General features: G+C 35.8%; 3 protein-coding genes across 4 annotated transcripts in view; 2 read left to right on the forward strand and 1 right to left on the reverse strand.

Moving 5' to 3' along the window:
* LOC142358640 (uncharacterized) overlaps window positions 1-25,136 on the reverse strand; it is a 478,284-nt gene that overhangs the window by 257,580 nt on the left and 195,568 nt on the right. The gene's annotated exons all lie outside the window — the stretch shown is intronic.
* The window catches only part of LOC142358647 (electron transfer flavoprotein subunit alpha, mitochondrial-like), a 305,039-nt gene that overhangs the window by 26,712 nt on the left and 253,191 nt on the right, over window positions 1-25,136 (forward strand). The window lies entirely within an intron of this gene.
* LOC142335261 (uncharacterized) lies at window positions 1,604-11,196 on the forward strand. The gene is made up of 3 exons (XM_075383683.1): window positions 1,604-1,868; window positions 8,778-9,260; window positions 10,280-11,196. Exons 1-3 carry the CDS (start codon window positions 1,727-1,729, stop codon window positions 10,747-10,749), a joined length of 1,095 nt encoding a protein of 364 aa, XP_075239798.1. The 5' UTR covers window positions 1,604-1,726; the 3' UTR covers window positions 10,750-11,196.

The raw sequence follows: 25,136 nt of genomic DNA on the forward strand, positions 1-25,136 counted from the left end.
GCTTGTTGGTCCCAACCTCTGCATCCGTTGTATCGGTAGATCTAGAAATACCAACTAAATGAAGGCCAACAACTTTGCTCAACCATTCCGGTTTACACCATCGCACTTTGTACTTCACTAATTAGCATCCACCAATCCGAGTGAAGCACAGTGAGCAGCATTTTGTTCCGTACGAACATAGTTAACATTACTGAATTTAATGAGTGCTGGTATTTTAGCTGCGCAGTTTGTAAAAAAGTTTTCCTCCTTCTAGAATAATCTCGTAGCCAAGCAATTGTTACTGTTGAACCCGACCAAGCAAAAACCATTGACTTTGGAAATTGTTCAACGTTGATTGCATCTGGCACCACCGCAAAGGTTATGGCCCTAAGCAGAGCTGCAAAGAGTTCCACAATTGGGACACAAAGCGATTGGGGATGCTTGCGACTTTTTTGTTAAATCGTTCGTCTCAGTTCAATTTCCAGAAGTTTTTCCGAGGCACTCAAAGGCAGTTTAAGCAGTTGTTCACTCATCGCAATAAAAAACTTCGCCGGCACTAAAAACTTTCATTTAAAGGAAAGTTTTTCCAGGTCTTTAAAATAAACACGAAGACGTATATTTTGCTGTAGAACTTCATCAGAGAATGTTTGATCCCAACCATGTTTATCCCTTCATAACAGCTCGACAAACAATTGGTGTTGAATAGTCGTCGGCAAAAACCAACCAAGTGGATTGAAAATGCGTTAAATTTTTCATAAACTCTGTCCTCTTTTTTGTTTTTTCTCCTTATCAAGTTTGACTGTAAATCTATTTTGATCAGAGTTTTGATTCAATTTGCGCCAAATGTAGTTATGTTTTAATCTTTGCCTTTGATTACCAGTTCATCATCAATTCCTCGGAAGGTTGCTGCTTCTCTTGAATCTTGTCGCTCGAAACAAATGTCAAAGCCAGCAGTGGCTAGAGTCTTGATGAACATCCTAATTTTTTTCTTCGGCCTGGAAGGAGGTCGATCGTGTGAAATCCAAGTGCAAGTCAGTTGTCAAAGACAGGGGAAGGCTATTATTTGTCGCTTTTTTTGGCAAGAACGTGGAGAGGTTAGATTGAGTGATACCAAGATGAAGCAATATCATACGTTACACGTGCCATTCCATAGGTTGAAAATTTGGGCGTTTCCGAAATCACGATGGTATCCCTTAGCATCGTTGATATTCCTACTAAAAGTGCACCCTGATCCTTATTTTCGGGGAAGAATTCTCGACCTGGGCAGTATGATTAGGTTATGGTTTAATCTTTTTAGGGTTTGAAAATTCGTAGAGGAGAGTAATTGGGCATATCGTTCGTTGGTGAACTAACTGATTCATTTTTAACTTATTACAGTTTTTGAACAACTGATAGTATATGAACACTGCGGGCTTCACAAAACCATTAATTCCAAAAATGAACACTTTTTCGTATAATTTATAGTCTGATGCAAAAAGATTTGTAATCGAGATTTCATGTTCTAAAACATTACTGTGATATTATATTTCTGCGATTTATGTCCAGATTTCTTTTGAGCCAACCACCTTATTGAGTTCACCTTTAGTGACTTGTACTCAATAAACTTGATAATCAGGCATTGTACTTTTAGAACATTTTAATTTAATGTACCGGCTAATTTTAGTTCATTTGAGTTTATTGTCAACTCACTTGCATACGCATTTTCAAGAGCGAATTATACGATAAAGTATATCTGTATAGTAGAGCAATGACGTGTGCCAAGTTTGAATTGGTTATCGTTTGGTTTTTGTTCTCTGTAGCAACAAACTTTCAAACGGGCTTTCCTGCTAGCGAGGATGATCTTGTGGTGATAGACAGTGGCTCTGGATACGTAAAGGCTGGATTTGCAGGTGAGCGCCTAAATAATTTGTTTTTTATTAGGATCTCTGACTACAAATTTCAAGCAAGTACCTTTTCGGCCAAAAATGGAGCCTTAAAACTTTTATTCATATCGTTTTTGAAACTCAGTCGACCGTTGTTTTTTATGATGGTTCAAGATTATTAAAAAAATTAAGTTTTTTATCGCCAAAATATAAAGTCCACAATATATTAAGACGCCACAATATAAAAACGTAATTCTTATGGAAAGTCGTTTTGAATCCCGTGTAGTCTCAATTGATCTGCCTTTGCTCCCGGGTTGAGGTGTCACCGCCATTCAAAGCAAAATTATGCAAGAGAAGCGGTCAACTGAAAACCTTGGACCCAGGCTAACGCAATATCAAAATCACATAATTCAGGGTTAAAATCCCTTGATAGTGCAAAAAGTGCTGTCAGCCCTCAAGGAATATTTAACTTTGTTCGAATTGATTTAGTTCCCAAATCCATTTCTGCTCCCAACATTAACAAATAAACCGTGCCTGCGACCTAACTATTCCACCAAATCCCCATGAATGCATTGATTTCTTAATGTCTTTTATCAAGCACTTACATATTTCTTCGCGTAAGAGAAATCATGAAAAACATGAAAATTGGAAGAATGTGGGATCTCAGTTTCAATCTCATACCTTTTATCCTAATAATTGTGGAAAAATAATCATAAACAATTTAAAATTCTCATTCCAAAGTGCTGAACAAAAAAATAACGATGTATGGAGAAATGTCTTTAGATTAAAAATCTTTGCAAATAAATCAAGGAGAAAATATTGCGCTCATTTGGATAAAAAACATAATCAGAATAAAAATAACAATAGTATATTGAATTAAAAATCATAGCTTGAGTCCTTACAAGTTAGTTTATCAGCCAAAAGACATAAGAAATCTGCTGCGGTTTTCGAAAGCAAAACAGCATGAACTTTTTTTGGACATCGTGATTTTGAGAAAACTTTTTGCGAACAGACTCAAACTGGTGCCATTCAGAAGGATAGAAAAAGATAAGGGCAACAATCATCAGAAACTTTTTCAATTCTGCAACAGATAATTGTTTCGCAAAAATAATTTACTTTGATGTCAACACAAATCTAATAGCGCAATTAAAACTTTTATTCATATCGTTTTTGAAACTCAGTCGACCGTTGTTTTTTATGATGGTTCAAGATTATTAAAAAAATTAAGTTTTTTATCGCCAAAATATAAAGTCCACAATATATTAAGACGCCACAATATAAAAACGTAATTCTTATGGAAAGTCGTTTTGAATCTCGTGTAGTCTCAATTGATCTGCCTTTGCTCCCGGGTTGAGGTGTCACCGCCATTCAAAGCAAAATTATGCAAGAGAAGCGGTGAATGCGAAAAAATTTGTAATATAAGCGGTGAATGAGAAAAATTTGCGGAGAAAAAACCAAATTTTCACCGCTTATCTTACATATTTTTCAGATTTTTTCTCGACGCGGGCCACCTATTCTTTGACAAAGGTTGTTGACTTTCACCTCAGTCATATCTGCTTCCTTAGGATTACACAAACCACTAACATTCAAAGGAGAAGTCGAACTCTTCGGTACATCTTCAAGCCCATCATTGAATGATGAAAATGGGGCCCAGGTCTTACCCTACCGAAACCACTTTCTGGGTGGTTTGCAAAAACCGTTGTTACTTTATCCTTTGAGCAGTATGACAAGCTTGAGCCCAAGTCCTTCAAAAGTCAGCAATCCGATGGATTCAACGAATTCCCCTTCCGTCCTCATTATCGTCACTGCTTGCAAAGCCCTGGCTGCCAGCCCTACCGATACCATCAACAGGAGGAGTTAACCCAGGCGTCAACTGAAAACCTTGGACCCAGGCTAATGCAATATCAAAATCACATAATTCAGGGTTAAAATCCCTTGATAGTGCAAAAATTGCTGTCAGCCCTCAAGGAATATTTAACTTTGTTCGAATTGATTTAGTTCCCGAATCCATTTCTGCTCCCAACATTAACAAATAAACCGTGCCTGCGACCTAACTATTCCACCAAATCCCCATGAATGCATTGATTTCTTAATGTCTTTTATCAAGCACTTACATATTTCTTAGCGTAAGAGAAATCATGAAAAACATGAAAATTGGAAGAATGTGGGATCTCAGTTTCAATCTCTTATCTTTTATCCTAATAATTGTGGAAAAATAATCATGAACAATTTAAAATTCTCATTCCAAAGTGCTGAACAAAAAAATAACGATGTATGGAGAAATGTCTTTAGATTAAAAATCTTTGCAAATAAGTCAAGGAGAAAATATTGCGCTCATTTGGATAAAAAACATAATCAGAATAAAAATAACAATAGTATATTGAATTAAAAATCATAGCTTGAGTCCTTACAAGTTAGTTTATCAGCCAAAAGACGTAAGAAATCTGCTGCGGGTTTCGAAAGCAAAACAGCATGAACTTTTTTTGGACATCTTGATTTTGAGAAAATTTTGCGACCAGACTCAAACTGGTGCCACTCAGAAGGATAGAAAAAGATAAGGGCAACAATCATCAGAAACTTTTTCAATTCTGCAACAGATAATTTTTTCGCAAAAAAATTTACTTTGATGTCAACACAAATCTAATAGCGCAATTAAAACTTTTATTCATATCATTTTTGAAACTCAGTCGACCGTTGTTTTTTATGATGGTTCAAGATTATTAAAAAAATTAAGTTTTTTATCGCCAAAATATAAAGTCCACAATATATTAAGACGCCACAATATAAAAACGTAATTCTTATGGAAAGTCGTTTTGAATCCCGTGTAGTCTCAATTGATCTGCCTTTGCTCCCGGGTTGAGGTGTCACCGCCATTCAAAGCAAAATTATGCAAGAGAAGCGGTGAATGCGAAAAAATTTGTAATATAAGCGGTGAATGAGAAAAATTTGCGGAGAAAAAACCAAATTTTCACCGCTTATCTTACATATTTTTCAGATTTTTTTCTCGACGCGGGCCACCTATTCTTTGACAAAGGTTGTTGACTTTCACCTCAGTCATGTCTGCTTCCTTAGGATTACACAAACCACTAACATTCAAAGGAGAAGTCGAACTCTTCGGTACATCTTCAAGCCCATCATTGAATGATGAAAATGGGGCCCAGGTCTTACCCTACCGAAACCACTTTCTGGGTGGTTTGCAAAAACCGTTGTTACCTTATCCTTTGAGCAGTATGACAAGCTTGAGCCCAAGTCCTTCAAAAGTCAGCAATCCGATGGATTGAACGAATTCCCCTTCCGTCCTCATTATCGTCACTGCTTGCAAAGCTCTGGCTGCCAGCCCTACCGATACCATCAACAGGAGGAGTTAACCCAGGCGTCAACTGAAAACCTTGGACCCAGGCTAACGCAATATCAAAATCACATAATTCAGTGTTAAAATCCCTTGATAGTGCAAAAAATGCTGTCAGCCCTCAAGGAATATTTAACTTTGTTCGAATTGATTTAGTTCCCAAATCCATTTCTGCTCCCAACATTAACAAATAAACCGTGCCTGCAACCTAACTATTCCACCAAATCCCCATGAATGCATTGATTTCTTAATGTCTTTTATCAAGCACTTACATATTTCTTCGCGTAAGGGAAATCATGAAAAACATGAAAATTGGAAGAATGTGGGATCTCAGTTTCAATCTCTTATCTTTTATCCTTATAATTGTGGAAAAATAATCATAAACAATTTAAAATTCTCATTCCAAAGTGCTGAACAAAAAAATAACGATGTATGGAGAAATGTCTTTAGATTAAAAATCTTTGCAAATAAATCAAGGAGAAAATATTGCGCTCATTTGGATAAAAAACATAATCAGAATAAAAATAACAATAGTATATTGAATTAAAAATCATAGCTTGAGTCCTTACAAGTTAGTTTATCAGCCAAAAGACGTAAGAAATCTGCTGCGGGTTTCGAAAGCAAAACAGCATGAACTTTTTTTGGACATCTTGATTTTGAGAAAATTTTGCGACCAGACTCAAACTGGTGCCATTCAGAAGGATAGAAAAAGATAAGGGCAACAATCATCAGAAACTTTTTCAATTCTGCAACAGATAATTTTTTCGCAAAAAAATTTACTTTGATGTCAACACAAATCTAATAGCGCAATTAAAACTTTTATTCATATCATTTTTGAAACTCAGTCGACCGTTGTTTTTTATGATGGTTCAAGATTATTAAAAAAATTAAGTTTTTTATCGCCAAAATATAAAGTCCACAATATATTAAGACGCCACAATATAAAAACGTAATTCTTATGGAAAGTCGTTTTGAATCGCGTGTAGTCTCAATTGATCTGCCTTTGCTCCCGGGTTGAGGTGTCACCGCCATTCAAAGCAAAATTATGCAAGAGAAGCGGTGAATGCGAAAAAATTTGTAATATAAGCGGTGAATGAGAAAAATTTGCGGAGAAAAAACCAAATTTTCACCGCTTATCTTACATATTTTTCAGATTTTTTTCTCGACGCGGGCCACCTATTCTTTGACAAAGGTTGTTGACTTTCACCTCAGTCATGTCTGCTTCCTTAGGATTACACAAACCACTAACATTCAAAGGAGAAGTCGAACTCTTCGGTACATCTTCAAGCCCATCATTGAATGATGAAAATGGGGCCCAGGTCTTACCCTACCGAAACCACTTTCTGGGTGGTTTGCAAAAACCGTTGTTACCTTATCCTTTGAGCAGTATGACAAGCTTGAGCCCAAGTCCTTCAAAAGTCAGCAATCCGATGGATTGAACGAATTCCCCTTCCGTCCTCATTATCGTCACTGCTTGCAAAGCTCTGGCTGCCAGCCCTACCGATACCATCAACAGGAGGAGTTAACCCAGGCGTCAACTGAAAACCTTGGACCCAGGCTAACGCAATATCAAAATCACATAATTCAGTGTTAAAATCCCTTGATAGTGCAAAAAATGCTGTCAGCCCTCAAGGAATATTTAACTTTGTTCGAATTGATTTAGTTCCCAAATCCATTTCTGCTCCCAACATTAACAAATAAACCGTGCCTGCAACCTAACTATTCCACCAAATCCCCATGAATGCATTGATTTCTTAATGTCTTTTATCAAGCACTTTCATATTTCTTCGCGTAAGGGAAATCAAGAAAAACATGAAAATTGGAAGAATGTGGGATCTCAGTTTCAATCTCTTATCTTTTATCCTTATAATTGTGGAAAAATAATCATAAACAATTTAAAATTCTCATTCCAAAGTGCTGAACAAAAAAATAACGATGTATGGAGAAATGTCTTTAGATTAAAAATCTTTGCAAATAAATCAAGGAGAAAATATTGCGCTCATTTGGATAAAAAACATAATCAGAATAAAAATAACAATAGTATATTGAATTAAAAATCATAGCTTGAGTCCTTACAAGTTAGTTTATCAGCCAAAAGACATAAGAAATCTGCTGCGGTTTTCGAAAGCAAAACAGCATGAACTTTTTTTGGACATCGTGATTTTGAGAAAACCTTTTGCGAACAGACTCAAACGGGTGCCATTCAGAAGGATAGAAAAAGATAAGGGCAACAATCATCAGAAACTTTTTCAATTCTGCAACAGATAATTGTTTCGCAAAAATAATTTACTTTGATGTCAACACAAATCTAATAGCGCAATAGACCTTTTAATAGAACAAATAATGATCTAATAATAGAGCAAGTTGAATTATATTGATCTAATTATAGAGAAACAATGATCTTTTAACAATAGAGCAAAAGATCACCAATAACCAATAAAATGTTGATTTGTTCGTGAAAAAAAGTGGTGGTCAATAATGTGTTTTCTGAAAACGAAAAAAATTCATTCTTTCTGATTGTCTATATTTCGTTTGTGTTAAAAACTTGTTTATTCGATTGCATGCCAAGTAAAACAAAACACAAAACTGGAGAATTCCGATGATGCAATTGAGTCGCTTGCCTTTCAACTTTAGAAAGTTTGCTTGTCTTTCAACTTTAGAACAAGTTGAAAGACATGCAAACTTTTGGGAATCATTTCATTTTTTGGTTGATGAGAATCTTTAAATGTGAGTTATGAGTGGTTCTCGGTATGCTTTTGAACTCCCCAAAAACCTAAATCTGGCACAGCATAACAATAAAAATAACACAAACAATGGAAAATGATGTACTCAACAGCTCATATTTAGGCAGTCGTTGCAATAGTTTACTGCTCGGAATTTTGAACTCTGAAAATTTTTATTCATCTTTGCAAAAAGACTCTATCAAATAGTAGAAATGATGAGCTTCACCCAGTCTGAATTGTTTTGCGGAAAACTAATGGCCAATAAGGCTAGAAAGTACTTGCTCGCGAAATTCAACTGAAGTAATTTTATATGAAAGAGAAACAATATGCTCGAAATCGTTCCCCAGTGGGAACAATTAGGTTTTCTCTAATGCAGTAAATGTCAAAGTGTTTTTTAAGAAAACTTCATTTTTAAAATAGAAAAAAATGAAAATCCTCGAACAATTGTGTACGTTTTTTATTTTTTTTTCTTTTCTAAAAATAAGGTTTTCTTAAAAAACACTTCGACATTTACTGCATTGGAGAAAACCTAATTGTTCCAACTGGGGAACGATTTCGAGCATATTGTTTCTCTTTCATATAAAATTACTTCAGTTGAATTTTGCGAGCAAGTACTTTCAAGCCTTAACTTTTGAGGCTTTTTCCATTTCTGTCTGTGTGACCTGATAAGAGAAAGATCTATATTTTAAAAAGAACTACTTAATTTAAATGATTGCGTGCATTGTTTAACCAAATAGGCATCATTCGGAGTTGTGCATTGTAAAAACAGTTATAGTTGATAGCATAGAGCAGCATCGAGGTAATGTTTTTTAGAGGTCTTAAAACTACATATGAAGTTAAATGTGGTATCTCTTCAACTTCTAGGGGACAAGTTACCACGAATTGTGATACCAGATGTAGTGGCCACAGCTGTGAGGAATTTATCCGGCAAGATAATAACACAGACATTTGTGGGAGAGTCGGCCAGAGACAAACGGTGGATTATTCCACAAGTATTCCCGGTAAATTATGGCTACATGACGAATTCAGAGGCAATGTTAGAAGTGTGGCAATATGTGTTAGAGAGAGAACTGAAAGTAGACCCCCTTTCAACTTCAGTTGTCCTTACCCGATCCCCCCTAACACCCGTAGAGACTTCCCAGTTGATGCGGGATGCAATTGGGAAGATAGGAATTGAGAAAACCCACTTGGTGGACACCTCTCTTATGACTCTGTTCTACACTGGTAGGACCACAGGTCTTGTGATTGAGTCGGGACACGAGGCCACCTTTGTTGTTCCCGTTGTTGACGGGGTTCAAATTGCATCAGCCATGATATATCTGAAGCTGGGTGGACAAGATGTGACCTGTTAGTTCATTCAAGAGCCGCCAAATTTTATATCCATTTGACCATTTTATTACGCATCTAGTGTGTAATTCAGATTGTAAGCTTTATGACTTGAGAAATTTTCATCATTTGTTGAGAAAAAATTTGCGCTATAAAATAGATAAAGTTAACATACATTTGCACAAATCAAGAACCAGACTTATAGCCGTCTTACAACCGACTTATATTTTGTATGAAAAGACCGTCCTCGGCCACTATTTGGTAAAGAATTTGGACTGACCCACGAAAAGAATTTGGAGTTTGGCTTGACTGTACAGGGGTCATTGACCATGTGACTGGATTTCATATTTGCCCCCCCCCTTCCTCTATTTATTTTGTTTTTCATAAAGTCGAGGCGTAAAAATGGGAGATAACTCACTTATATATTTCTGTAGTCAATCCTACCCAAGCTCAATCCTACTTTTATGTTCGGCTGATTATTTAGTTTTATTGGCTATGTTCTTTTCATAATCTCGGGAGAACCCGGCAGTCTTATGTCGATCATTTCGATCTATTTCGATTGTAATCTAAGGACAAATGAAATTACTCAATGCGCGATAATAACTGATAGAAAAGAAACTGATTCCTTTTCATCATTATATTCAATAGTTTGACTAAAAATGTTCAGTTGGTATTACAAGAATGTTTTTATACTCGTTTGATTTGATCACATATTCCGTTTTGATAGTTTTCCATCAAGTCCCACGTGCCGCAACTTTATAAGTTAATTGGCCTCTGATCATGCTAAATAGCCTATCTGATAACAGGGTAATAGGATAAATATTTGGTAACATTTTGGGTATTTTCCTGGCTGACCTCGTAACTCTAAAAAGTTTTAAAAATACAACTTCCATCTATAGCGTCTACGAAAAGCCTGCAACTTTCATTAGGTGCAAATTTAACGAAATTCAAATTTCTTTAGATTGTTCTGAGCTGTGGTAGCTTTTGGTTGTTTATTATCTTTATTGTTTTCCGGGAACTGTCAAAGAGTACTGTTTCAGTGTATCTGGCAAATCTTATGGGACACAGTCACAGTGATGGCATTCGCTCTAATGCCATGGCAGATCTAGCCACTCAGTTTAAGGAAACACAATGCTATGTTGCCCTCAACTACGACACCGAACCACCAAGTCAACAGGTCATAGACTGGGCGTGGGGTGAAAAAATCGAACTGGACACGATTCCATTCCAGGCCCCGGAATTACTGTTCAGACCCCATTTGAACGAGATTGATAGTCTTGGAATCAGTGAGGCTGTCTTCGCATCCATTGAAAAGTGTGATCAATCAATGGAGCAAGAACTGGTCAGTAACATAGTGTTGGGAGGCGGAAATACAATGTTTCCAGGAATGGCTGAGAGGATAGAAGCAGATGTAAACTCGTGGAGTGATTACAAGGCTAAGGTTGTAGCTTTGAGCGACAGAGAATTTTCAGCATTTATTGGTGCATCTCAGGGCATACAAGGCCAATGACACCAGATACCTCACAGCGAACAATTCACATCTAAATCCAGTTGACCCAGGTTGACGCCCCCACTGTGAAGTGACCTCTGGTCAGATCCACTTCGAAAAAGCATAACAGATGTTCCAACTTCAAAACTATAACTTCCTGCAGGATAACATTAAATAAAGTTAAAGTAAAGTCGACTTTAAGAAAATTCAATTCAAAGTATCAGTTCAAGTAAATCTATTTCAAACAGCAACACACGAGACGTCAACCAAAGACTTGACAAAGTGGAAGCCTGATCGGAGATCTTTTCAGGTGTGGCAACTCAGCCTGGGGCTCTAGATATAATTGCGATTTAAATAATGCTAGAATATATCTGTTATACTACATCAAACAAACTCAAACGATTACTACTTTCCAATAATGTCCCAACACAAAAATGTAATAAAAAAAGAATAAATTTGATAACCTTATTTATTTAGCTTATTTCCTGTAATAGGAGTAAAAAAGGTAGAGTGGTGTGACTCAAAAATTATTCGGCGGTAGACTTTGATATCGTGAGAATATTTGTCGTGAGAAACTAGATGATGTTTTAACAATTGCTTGAAGACCATGCTGAAGATTTTAAATAATAATAATAAACTTTTTTCAAGAACATAAACAATGTACTTGCAAGGACATCAAAGGCTTGAGCTGCCTGCATAAAGCAGCCTTCTTATGTAAGAACGATTTTTAGGTTACAAAATTCAGTCTTAAGAAATTGTTTATTATGCCTCTATCTAAATTTACAATCTTATTAGTAAGTCTCCTCACCCTGTTACGTATCATCTTTGTATTTTTTTTGGTTGTTTTGCTCAATTTTATCTGGATTCTTCTTTTATCTGATTGTAATAACCTAACCTCTTCTTCATTAAAAATATCCGTATAGAATTGTTTTGTTCCGCCTATTTCTCTAATTAATGCTTTTATAAGAACTTATAATTTATTATATGTGGAGTTCCCTCACAGTGCATTGTTTATGTTTCACTCGTAAAGTTTCTACTTTTTCGTTTCTCTTCAACTTAAAGATAGTTCTCCAAATGAATCTTTGGTATTTTTCAATTTCCATGATCTTTGTTTTCATGAATATTTCAAATTGACTGAAGTTTGGATAACAATGAAACTCATGAAACTCTCAAATTGACTGAAGTTTGGATAACAATTTTGTGGAAATTTTTGTTGCTAAGGAATTTGATTTTTTTAAATCTGGCATAGCCAAAATTAAATGGCGTCTAAAACTGTTAACAATTTTTAGCTGATTTAAAGTTCTTGTAACACGCCTTAAAAATGTGGCGTTGAAAGACTAACAGTTTTGGACGTCGCAAAAAAATGTAATAGAATGCCCAAATAGCCCCTGGGATGGTTTTCACTTAACAAAACTATTCACAATGGACTTTTGTCCGAAACAAAACGCCATGCTCAACGATGGACTCAAGTTTATAATAATCAATTTTTATTTAACTAACATTTTTTGACACTAGACTTTAGCTCAACCTAAAAAGCGCAACTTGACTCCAAACACCGAGTAACATAAATTGAGATGAGCTATTGTTAAATCATGAATCACACAAAAAGTCTTTGAATCTGCAATTAACGAAAAAAATTTTGCGTGCAATTTCTCTGTTCACTAATGCTTAAAACGTAGCCAACAAGCATGCATCTTCATTTTGCAACTTTGAAGAACAACCAAACAACTGGAGAACGTCAGATCTTGGTCAAGGTAAATATGGAGGAAGTCAACTAAAAATGATCTACCTAAATTTTTTGTCAAGTTATGAATCAAATTACTTCATCTCCGATAGCTGGTTTATCATAAGAGTCTAAAAAAAACTGTCTCGTTCCAATCATTCGGTCTAGTCATTCTCTTGTTGCTTCAGTATTGCTTAATGCTTGCTTTTGAGAAGATTTTTTCTCGGCTCTCAACACGTGAAACGACTGTGCTCGATCTAAAACGTCTATCAAAGATCATTTTTGACCCAAAACTTCCCATGAAAAGACTTCTCCTTCATTTGAAGTAAAAATATTGGCCGTGTATTTTTAGTCAATAAAAGCCATGCAAACTAAAATTTCAGTCTTTTGATAAGTCGAAACCTAAACTCTTTGGTTGTTTTGCTCAATTTTATCTGGATTCTTCTTTTATCTGATTGTAATAACCTAACCTCTTCTTCATTAAAAATTTCCGTATAGAATTGTTTTGTTCCGCCTATTTCTCTAAATAATGCTTTTATAAGAACTTATAAGTTCTTATATGTGGAGTTCCCTCACAGTGCATAGTTTATGTTTCACTCGTATAATTTCTACTTATTCGTTTTTCTTCAAATTAAAGATAGTTCTCCAAACTAATCTTTGGTATTTTTCAATTTCCATGATCTTTGTTTTCATGAAACTTTCAAATTGACTGAAGTTTGGATAACAATGAAACTGATGAAACTCTCAAATTGACTGAAGTTTGGATAACAATTTTGTGGAAATGTTTGTTGCTAAGAAATTTGTTTTTTTTTTAAATCTGGCATAGCCAAAATTAAATGGCGTCTAAAACTGTTAACAATTTTTAGCTGATTTAAAGGTTCCTGTAACACGCCTTAAAATTGTGGCGTTGAAAGTCTAACAATTTTGGACGTCGCAAAAAATGTATTAGAATGCCCAAATAGCCCGTGGGATGGTTTTCACTTAACAAAACTATACACACTGGACTTTTGTCAGAAACAAAACGCCATGCTCAACGATGGACTCAAATTTATAATAATCAATTTTTATTTAACTAACATTTTTTGACGCTAGACTTTAGCTCAACCTAAAAGGCGCAACTTGACTCCAAACACCGAGTAACATGAATTGAGATGAGCTATTGTTAAATAATGAATCACAGAAAAGTCTCTGAATCTGCAATTTACGAAAAAATTTGTGCGTGCAATTTTTCTGTTCACTAAAGATTAAAACGTAGCCAACAAGCATGCATCTTCATTTTGCAACTTTGAAGAACAACCAAACAACTGGAGAACGTCACATCTTGGTCACGGTGAATAAGGAAGAAGTCAACTAAAAATGATCTACCTAAATTTTTCGTCAAGTTATGAAACAAATTACTTCATCTCCGATAGCTGGTTTATCATAAGAGTCTAAAAAAATTGTCTTGTTCCAATCATTCGGTCTAGTGATTCTGTTTTTGCTTCAGTATTGCTTAATGCATGCTTTTGAGAAGACTTTTTCGCGGCTCTCGACACGTGAAACGACTGAAAATTATACCTCTTCTTCCACTCTCAAATGGACTCGAATAAATGCGCTTCGCTTGGCAGTCATTGATTTTATCCACGCTACTGATGCTTGTTGTTTACGCCTATTGATCTTTCTAATGAGCTGATTTTTGGTTAGTGGCTATTTGGCTCGCTAGATTTTGCTATGTGGAATGCTTTGGGCCCAAAAACTGGGCCAATTAAGACTTTAAATATAGCAATATAGTTGTTCTCAAAAGAGATGAATTACGCTAGTCTTCATGTTTAAGGACGTTAAAACATGCGAGGATTGGAGCTCAAACATGGTGCTGCGTCTTTCGAGTTAGATTTATGATATATACAGATAAAGTAAAAATTTTTTAACCAGGAAACAATGGAAAGAATTCAAAGAGAATGAACAAGCAAAAAAGAAAGAAATGAGTGGATGAAAAACAACACTAATCCGTTTTTAGGTTAAAAAAACAAAATCCAAACTGCGCATCAACTTGGGTGCGAACCCATGCCCCTTGTTTAACAGCGATAGGTCTTATCACTTACTCTACCGATGCGTATTGCATTTGCCTATAGTTCTTTTTGAATCAGCAAAAAGACAAAACAGAAAGATTGGAGGGTAAAAAAAAGAAAAAAATCAAAAAGTTCGAGATAAAAGGAAGAATAAAAATGAACGAAAAGAAAAATAAAACCAAATCCAAAATTTTCTGCTACAGAAAATTATGCCTCTTTTTCCGCTCTCAAGTGAACTATAACACCTGCTCTTTGCCTGACAGTCATTGTTTTTATCCTCTACGCTACCGACGCTAGTTCCTAACGCCTATTGACCTTTCTAATCAGCATGTTTTTGGTTAGTGGCTATTTGGCTCGCTTGCTTTTGCTCTGCGGGATGCTTTGCGTACAATAATTGAGCGAACTAGGAGCTTAAATATAGCAATATAGTGTGTCACAAAAAGGAAGCATTAGGCTAGGCCCCGTTTTTAAGGACGTTAAAATATGCGAGGATTTGAGTTTAAACATTGTGCTACAGCAATCGAAATAGAATTAAAATACAGATAGATAAAGAAAAAAAGTTCTTTAACAATGAAAGATTAGAAAGAATTAAAGAGAAATAACAAGCAAAAAAGAAAGATATGAGTCGATGAAAGACAAAAATTATCCGTTTTTTGAGTTAGGAAAACAAATTTTACATTTCGCATCAACTTGGGTGCGAAACCTTGCCCCTTGCTTAACAATCATAGGCTTATCGCTTACACTGCCGATGCGTATTGCAGTTGTCTTTTGCTCCTCTATTTCTCTATTTGTTCTTAATCAGCAAAATTTAGTCAATGTCTTTAATGGCTCGCCTGCTTTGGCTATGCAGCAAGCTTAATGAGTGCAAAACATGTGCAGATTAGGAGCTAAAATAAGACAAAAGAGAAAGATTGGAAAGTACGAAAAAAAAACGAAAAGGTTTGAGATAAAGGGAACGAAAAAAATAAACGAAACAAAAAGAAAACCAACTTAGCAATTTTGTGCTACAGAAAATTTTGCTCTTTTCCCGCACTGAACTGGATTTGAACCCCTGGCCTTCGCTTGACAGTCATTGTTCTTATTTTTTACACTACCAATGCCTATTGTTTACACCTACTGACCTTTGCAATGAGCAAGTTTTTGGTTAGTGGCTATTTGCCTTGCTTGTTTTTCTTATGCGGCATACTTTATGCGTGCAAAAATATGCGTGAATTATGCGTGAATAATCAATCCTCTTTACCTCCTTTCACTTTTATTTGTATAAAACTACACTCTTCCGCCCTTAATTAATAGGGATGTCATTTTTAAAAATTTTTACACTCTTTACACTCTTTCCCTGATATTTTTGTGGAAAATCATCGACCCGGGCTTCAACTGCATTGCACCGCCAAAGAATACGAGCGCACTGTGCGGAGAAAAGTACTTGTTTTCAACACTCTCAATCCAAACACGATAAAAATTGGAATGTTGTATTTTGTCGCTAATGTTATATATCTTCGGAATTGAAGCAAAGCCTTTTAGTGTCTATAACATTGTGTGCAACCTGTCTTCAAAACATTTTGTTAATTTGGAGCAGATTTTTCAAAATTTGCGGCGAATTCGTTCTACTTTCAAGTCATATCATGCATTGTTTGCAACAAATAAAAAAAAATGGTACACTGGGGCGCTTTCTTCCCTTATTTGCACAAACCCCGACAACACTGAAACAGGATATTGGTACCGAATTAAGAAATACTACTGAACTCTTTCCTCGTTCAAATGGTAGACACTTGGGCAAAGCTATTATGACATAGTTGTTAAAAATTGTACATTATCTTAAGATGAATCTATAGTTTAACAAGGAGGCTCGTTAATGTGCGTTCGCACCGATGTTTCGACCCGCGCTCATCTACATTTTGCACTTAACTGTCAACCAAATGAAGAGAAAATCAGAAATAGCTCTTTCAATTAAAAAAAATCGTTAAACAAACTACTAAATGAACTAAATAATACCATGCCTCATTACAGCGTTCACGAGATCGGCCTTTAATAGAACTACGGGCAAAAAACAAACAACAAAATGAGCAAAACCGAAAACATTTTCTACGGCAAAGATTCAACATCTAAACTTAAAAGAACCTATTAACACCGTCGAAATACAATCAGATAAACTACATAAATTAACTTTTTATTACTACAAAGCAGATGGGACATTGTATTAATGAAACTAGGCAAAAAGTCGACAGAAAGAAAAAATAGTTAGGCGAACTCAAAAATCAACCAAAACTATTTAAACCAAATTTTTTCAAACCATTAGCTATTAACAAAAAAATTCTTGGTACAATTAATAAAAACTCAATAACCTTTGGTTAGAGAAATGGGTTAAAGATGAAGCAAAACCAATCTTTGTTTAGAGAAACGGGGTAAAGATGAAGGAAAACTAAAAAGGTTGCAAACAATTTGCTAAAACACAAATTTTTGATGCCATTAAAATGTTTGGCTGTTGTCTGAATTATAAGTTTTCTTATTTCAAGTGTTCTTTAAAACAATTAGAGTTAAATTATACTGAAAAATTGATCAAGTTCACTTGGACATCATTCGAAAATCAATGAGATCTGTTATTAGGCGAATGCGCTTAAGGAAGAGGAAAATAACACTCTTCTTTAAGCGCATTCGCCTAATAACAGATCCCATTGATTTTCGATTGATGTCCAAGTGAACATGACTAATTTTTCAGTATAATTTAACTTTAATTATTTTAAAGAACACTTGAAATAAAAAAACGTATAATTCAGACAACAGCCAAACATTTTAATAGCATCAATAATTTGTGTTTTAGCAAATTGTTTGCAACCTTTTTAGTTTTCCTCCATCTTTAGACCGTTTTTCTAACCATAGGTTATTGAGTTTTTAAAGAATGAAAAACAATAAACTGAGAAAAAAAAATTATAAATGTGTCAAAGACGTTGAAAAATGAATCATTCAGTAAAAACTTTCCTCAAATCGTTTTTCAACAACAATGAGTTTTTTTGTAACCTTTTTACTTCGAAATAACCAACAAATATGAACAAATAGTTTAAGACCACAAAATATTCGAGAACATATCTGTAATATCAAAGACATAAAATATAATTCAATAGCTTTCAACGGAAGTCTATAAATAATAAGTTATAATGAATTATGCCTCAATGGTAAGGCAATAATTTCTGCAATTTCTAAATTATCAATACGTTATAACAATAAGTCGTATGACTATGAGAACGACCACAATTACAGGCAAAAACCAAAAAAAAAATCAGTAGAAAACTGCAAGAAGACAGTGTCGAGGCCATTGAAGCCATACCTCTCTCTTGGAAAAACTTATCTATGACCAATTGAACGTTTTCTCTAAGCACATGGGATTTGTCAATAATAGGATAATGTGGTAGGAAATCAATGGGAACAAGAAATATGAAAAAACGGTAACTTTTGAAAAACATTGGAAAAGTTGTAACATCGAAGTCATTAACACGATAGTTAGAAGATAAAACCGCTAAACAGATTAATTTTGGATTGAATTGGTTCAGTAGAAAATAAGGGGCACTATCAATAGTGAGATTGACATAAGAGTTCAGAAAAACAAGCTTAATAATTTTTTTTCATAAAAATATGTTTAAAGTCTTAACAGCTATTAGCTGTGCACTCAATTTTCAAAATCAATTAATTTACTGCTCTTTAGGAAGCCTATTGGACTTTTATTCAATGAATCTAATCCATAGGACAACCATATTTGTCTGAAATTTCAAAAAGAAGATCAAAACTCAAATAAAAACTTCAAAAACTCGTAGTCGGTGCCATAAAAAAACATGAGCGATTCTTTGCAAGCGAAATATCTGGGCACATTGGGCACCATTTGACTGGAAACGAGGAATGTCTTTAAGGGAACCTTTACTGAAAAGTGACCAGTCTCTAAGTGACTTAGAAAAAATATGACAACAACAGATCTCAAACAGAAATCAAATTTTTTTGATAGTAAACGTCCCTATGAGACAAAAACTTGCCTTTTTATCGCCGTTCGACTGGTTATTTCATTTGTATTATGATGTAAGATTTTGAAATAATATATTTAAAGAACAAAATCTTAATTTGAACAAAAATTTTGCTAAAAGAGAACCAAACATGCCAAACATAACTTGTTCAAACAAAACTTTAAAACTCAATAACTGCACAAAAAACGAAAATCAAAACATCTTTTTAATTTCAAACTCTACGCTGACGAATGGAAAACAACGTAAAATAAACCAATTTGTCAAATTAAAAAAAATTCTGATATTAAAAACAAACGTTTTTGAACTCTACGTTCATCGTCAGGTTAAAACTGTCTCATAAATTGTTAAAGGATAATTTTAATAAGTATTTACATTTGTCAAAGACCATTATTTAAACAATTCTAGGAACTTTTTCAACAAAACTAAATACAAAATTTTTCATTGGTACAATATTTAGCCTAATTACAACTCATATTTAAAGCTGTTATCAATTACTTCAAAAAGATTCCTATTCCGGATTTTTTTATTTTGGCCATGTTTTTTTATTGTTAGGGTAATTCCGAATTTGCCCTAACCCTAAGTATTCCTCTTGTAGAGGTCTTGCAAATTTCGTTTGTTATGCAAAAAATGTTTTTTGCCCCTTTTATGTTTCCCAAATCAAAATTATGTTTTGAACTAATATTTTAGAGTGATTTCCCGCCCAACATATTCATCCCGTGTATTTAGTCCCGACTTCAACTTGCTGATGTATATTTCATCTCATATACAACAAGGGATTTCAGGTCTCTATCGAAAGCTGATTTAAGGGTGGCAAAGCATGATCTTAACTTTCGCGTTATGAATACCACTTGCAAGTCGCATAATTTCTTCAATTTGCTTGCAGAGTTTTGAGTAAGATTGCCTCTGTTTTGTAGAAAAAACGTTGGTTTATCATGAGACCTAGTCTAGTTTTTTGTTGCTGTTTTGGTGTTGTTTTCAATTGATCTTTACTGCCAATGATTATCTTTTCGAAAATCTGGTTCAATATTTTCGAAGACCATTCATCTGGATACTGATTTTTGGTCCAGCATGCTTTGTTCTTTTCAAGCACCTGATCGAAGGCCAACAGATTGGATGTTGCACTAAAAACACTGTAAAACGTTCATTGAGTCTCCTTTTTTTTGCTGAAGCGGAGCGCAGCTGCAGAAATTCAGTATTGTTCTTGTGTCAGTTGGTTTTCGATACCAATGACAAGTGTTATTATTTTTGCTACTCACATTTACGTTGATATCAATAAAAGCCAAATCCACTTCCATGTTCACTTTTTTAAGGTAATTTGGAGGTTTTTGTGAAATGAATTTTCAAATTTTAAGTACTCGTCTGGGTGCGCATGAATCGTGCAGATTATATCATCCCCATATTTTTTGAACAAATTCATCTCCTCAAACATCCCCTCGGTTTGTTAATTGCTGCAATACATACAAATCCAAACAACATCCTGCTTGTTGGCGTATTCCTCATTTGTTATCCTTTGGCATCTTGCATGAGACAGGTTTTTGCATGATTCACCTTCTATTGCTTTTCCTCGGAAAGTCACTTTCCGGTTGCTGTCTTTGCAATTTCCGTGTTGATCAGATCTAGAGAAATTTTCACTGAGCTCTGGTTTTTGCAGCGATGCCTCACACGATTTTAGCCACACGTTCGCTTGTACTACACCCTAGTGATGCACCCATAGCTAGACCATCTGATGGTACATACCAGATCCCGTTAAATTTAAAACGAGAATTTGTAACCGCTGGCCTAGATAAACTTTTCATTGCGAACCTTGGGATCTCCAGAACTACGTTGCCTGAATAAAGTTCTCTTCGAGCAATTTCTATAGCCTCTCTAACCGGCACATTGGTGTACAATCATTTTACGTCAAGAGATACTATCTGCCCGTAATATTCATGAGGGAGTGACTCTAAGGCCTTTCTAGCATCTTTCGTGTTGATTTCAATGTTTGCACCCGGTAGTTTCTGGACGATCGGTGCCAGTAATCAATTCAAGTTTTTGCAACTGGTACCAGGTATCGAAAGAACAGGTCGGAGAGGTGTATCTTTTTATATACCTTTGCTAGGCCATAAAGCCTCGCTGGTTGTGAACTAGTTGACCTGAGTCTTTGATAAACATTGTCACTAATTTCCCCTGCCTCATCAATTGTTGCAGGCTGTTAATCTGCCTTTCATTTTTGATCACAATTCATCTTTTGCTCCATTGGTTTTTTGAAACTGATCCGAGTTTAGCATATCATCAAGTTTTTCCCTGTAGGTTGACTTCTTCATCACACGGAAACCGCAATCTTTGTCAAATGGTACCGCCAACAAATCATTGGCCTTTGGGTTATCTTGCACTTTTTGAACCCTCTATCCCTGGAGGTTTCGCGTACAATTCTTGCGTACAGTTTAGGTCACAACGAAGGGATGTCAAGTACAAACTTTGGAAGTTCACCGCCATCTATTATCACAACATTACTATGGGAGCCTTTCCGCAGTGCTGTGTGCTTTCTCTCTGACAGCTTACCAAGTTTTCCGTTAAATCCAGTTTGCCAGAACATTGCGGAGTGATTCCTTTTTCACGCCTAAGGCTGATATCAAGGTATGACTTCATTCTGGTCTCACTTTCTCCTTGAATTTACTCCTGTTTGCTTCAAGTTTTTCCTTGAACACTCTACGGCCTTTTTCCGTACGGTTTTTTCCTTGTTTCAGGAGATTCAGCTGAAAATTGTGCAACACTTGTTCCGAAAAATCATCTTTTTTAGGGAGCGCAAAATCTCAGAAAATCCGGAATGATATCATTGTTAATGCCTTGTTTCACAAGTTCAATTCGGTAATTGCAGCTAGTGACCTTACTTAGGGTTTTCAAGTAATCAAAATGGAGTTTGTAACAGGTTTGAGTTTTCAAACAATACCTGAGCCACGTCTTTGGCAGCAGCAAGCACATACCTCACAGAAGCTCAGGGACAGGAGTCAATGAAACCCGATTGTTCAGGAGCTCCTCCTCAGTATGTGTCTAATGCACCTTCCTTTCCTTTGCTCTAGCTTTCCTCTGCCTTTTACCCAAGATCTTGCCTCCTCTTTTCCTGGGCAGCCCCTTTAAACTGTATTGATGGCGTAGTACTGTCTCCAGGTTCTTAATCTCCAACCCAGTTTCCTGATTACTTCGCAATACGTTCCTGGCTGCGTCTTCCTTTTCTCTTCTTAGGTGCTTCGTTACACTTAGTACCAGTACCTCAGACTTCAACAGCTTCTGAAGCATTTCTTCTGTGCCTATTCATTGACAGTAAACAATAGCACTGAAGCGGTCTTTGTTCGTTCTCTTGACCGTTATCAACTCGGGCATGTTGCTGGGTTGGTAGTTGTTTGACTTGTGACGTGAAATCGTGTTATTTATCAGATCGCTCCAAACTACCAATTCTTTCCTCTTGTTCAGATGACTCCTTTGAAAGAGATTTCTTGCGTTTTTTAACCAGTTTTTGGAGTTTTTGTGGAATGAGAGTCCAAAAATTGATGTCACTTTCCCTAAAACTGTTTTTTAATGGATATGGGGGACTATTCACAAAGCAGTAAAGCAAGCTTGCAGCCAAAATATGAACCGTTTGGGTAAACCTATAAAATTCATACCTGCTAAAACGTTAAAACAGTGAAAACTTCTGAAATTACTTTGCAGTTATCCCTTCCTTAGGCTCTGTTTTTAAACAACTGACAAAGTAAATAATGTAAGGAAACCAATTTGTCATACTAAAATTATTTCTGATAATTAAAACAAACGTTTTCAAACAATACCTTCATCGTCAGTTTAAAACTGTTTAACAAATTGTTAAAAGATAAAATCATTTTTTTACATTTGTCAAAGACCACATTTTTGACCAATTCTAGGAACTAACTTAAAAACTTAAATCAAAAAATTTTCATTTATAAAATTTTAGCCTATTTACGACTCATATTTACAGCTGTTATCATTTTCTTTCAAAAATTCCTATTCCGGATTTTTTTATTGTCGCCATGTTTTTGTAATCCTAGTATAATTTTGAATTTGCCCTAACCCTAAATATCCCTCTTGTGGAAGTCTTGCAAATTTCCTGTTGTCATGCAGAAAATGCTTTTTGCCCTTTTTATGTTTCCAATTCGAAATTATGATTTGAACTAATATTTTAGCATAGCATTAATGCCATAGTAACTGGTCCTTCCAAAGCTCTTGAAAATGATTTGCTTCGGTGTTGTAAAGGGGCATTCTAATGTCAAGTGAACATCTTCATTTTTTAAACAGTCGTGAAGAATTCAAATCCCTAGACTCAACTGTTTTGGGATCTATTCTGTCCGCCCCCAAGCTTTGTGGGAATATATGTTTTATGACCCGCAGGAGCACTTGAATTTTTTTGTAAATTGTAACGTTCTATATAGCAACTTTTTATATGTAACTGGGTGTCATACAAAACCCGGAGGGTGGGCGAAACATAATAGAACCCTGTTTTGCTGTTTTGAGGAGATATCTTCATAAAGTGAAGGGCTGTTCTTAATCTTAAAAGTTTTAACCACCCTCAGTCAGCCGCCACTCCACTCTCCCCACCCCAGTCCACCCTCCTTCACCTTGCTGTTTGGATACACCCCTTCCCTGTCGAGCAGCCCTCCCAACACCCCACACCCCCTCCCGTCGCTTGCTCCCCCCACTCCACTCACCCCGCCCCTACTCCACTCGTCCAACCAAGTTAGCATCTCAGCCTCAGCTGGGTACAACCGAAACCAACCAATCGTTCGAAAGCAATTCGCCCGACCTTAGATGGAAATTTAAAAAGGTTGAAATTTAAAAAGTATTGCAACTTTAAAACTTTCTTTCGAACGTTTTCGAACTCTGAGTTCAACATCAGTTTATAAAGAATACAAAATGCTACAATGAAAAGCCACAAAATAATGCAAATCACTAAAATCACTCATTCAAGAAAATATGAAAAACGAATTTTTACATATCTAGAGTCGTATCTAGAAAATTCTACATCTGAAAAAATATATATTTTCAAATTGATGTAGCAGATGCATAACGAAATAATAATAAACCTACATAAATTACCTTAAAATTACTTAGGTTTTGTTCAATTGTAAAGTTGAAATTCTCGTTTTGTAACGTGTCGTTCTTTCAAGTTGGAATTTCATCTCCAAACTAAGCTTTCGGTGTCATTTCTCGTGTTCGGTATTCGTTGCGCGTGTTGATGGCTGGTTTCAGTATTCTTATATAGAGCGCTTCTAGTGTCATTAACGTAGATTGGTCGCCACACTGGTCTAACATTTTCCACTTCAAAGCTGTTTTATCACCGTTGCACTAAATTGCATGTATTTCCATCGGTGAGTCCGCCTTGACCTGCTCTGCAACCCCTGTGGTAATATGTCGGCATGTCTGCCCTACATAGATGGATTTGAATCCATTACAGGTGCCTTCATAAACCATGTGGGATTTGAGGTCTTATTAAAGCGAGACTTAAGGCTAGGTAAACAGCTCTTAAATTTCCTATTGGTGAAAATTGTCAGTACAGTGTAAATTTTTGTCAGCCTCCTTACAAATTCATTAGAAATGTTGTCTCTGTACTGTAATACAAATTGTTGTTTCTCGGTATTTTTCTGTTGTTTTACGGCTACGCCAGCGTTATATCCTTTTCTTTGTTCTTTTTTCGCAGCTGGTTAATTATCACTGTCAATATTCCATGCCCAATGCCTAGGATACTGATTGCATTCCCAATTTCTTTTTCATTTTTGTCAATGCTTCATGGAACCATTCCCAATTGCTGGTGCTTCGGAACAGGTGGTGTTTTGTTCCCTGTATTATGCTTTTCTTATGTTGAAGGGGTGCACAGCTACGATAGTTCAGAATGATTCCAGTATCTGATGGTTTTTGATACCATGTCAAGAATCGGCAACCTGTTTTGTCATCCAGTGTTTCTAATGTATATTGAAGATTTGGATGGAGGTTTTTGACCGCCTCTAACAGCTCTGTGGTGTCACCTCTAACTGTTCTCACAAAATCGTCGACATATCTTAGAAACGCTTTTGTCTCGGACGAGTTGTTAATGTCTGTCTTATCATTTTCAAGGCAAAATAAGCCCATCGAGAACTGGTTTTCCATGCTATCATATTATGTTTAACTGATTCGCTGACATTTTGCGTGGAGCCATCTATCGCAAATTTCCCACTCAACACCCCTGGAACGTGCTGTCACACGATGTTCACAAATGCATCAGGTAATCCATTGTGCGTTGGATTTACATTTAGGTGTCTGTAATTTCAATTGTGGATCCCACAATTTCATGCAAAGTTAGCCAAAATCACTGCTACGGACGCACTCTTTGCCAAACCGTCTTTCCAACAGTACCAAGTTTCATTGCATTTGAAATGGACGTTTGTGACAGCTAAATCAAACAGACATTTCATTGTTGTTCAAGGTATGTCTGTTTTACCGTCCCTAGCATAAGCATAAAGCGATCGCAGGGCACTGCTAATGGCTTCAATTAGGGGAACGTTAGTGTATGAATTTTTCATAGCTAATGGTAGGATTTGATCAAACTTTTCTAGTTTTGTTTGCTCCAAATTCGTTCATACTTCATTGTCGTCCATGGTCTTTCTT

Source organism: Convolutriloba macropyga, chromosome 2 (assembly GCF_964194025.1).
Source record: "Convolutriloba macropyga chromosome 2, txConMacr16.3, whole genome shotgun sequence".
NCBI lineage: Eukaryota > Metazoa > Xenacoelomorpha > Acoela > Convolutidae > Convolutriloba > Convolutriloba macropyga.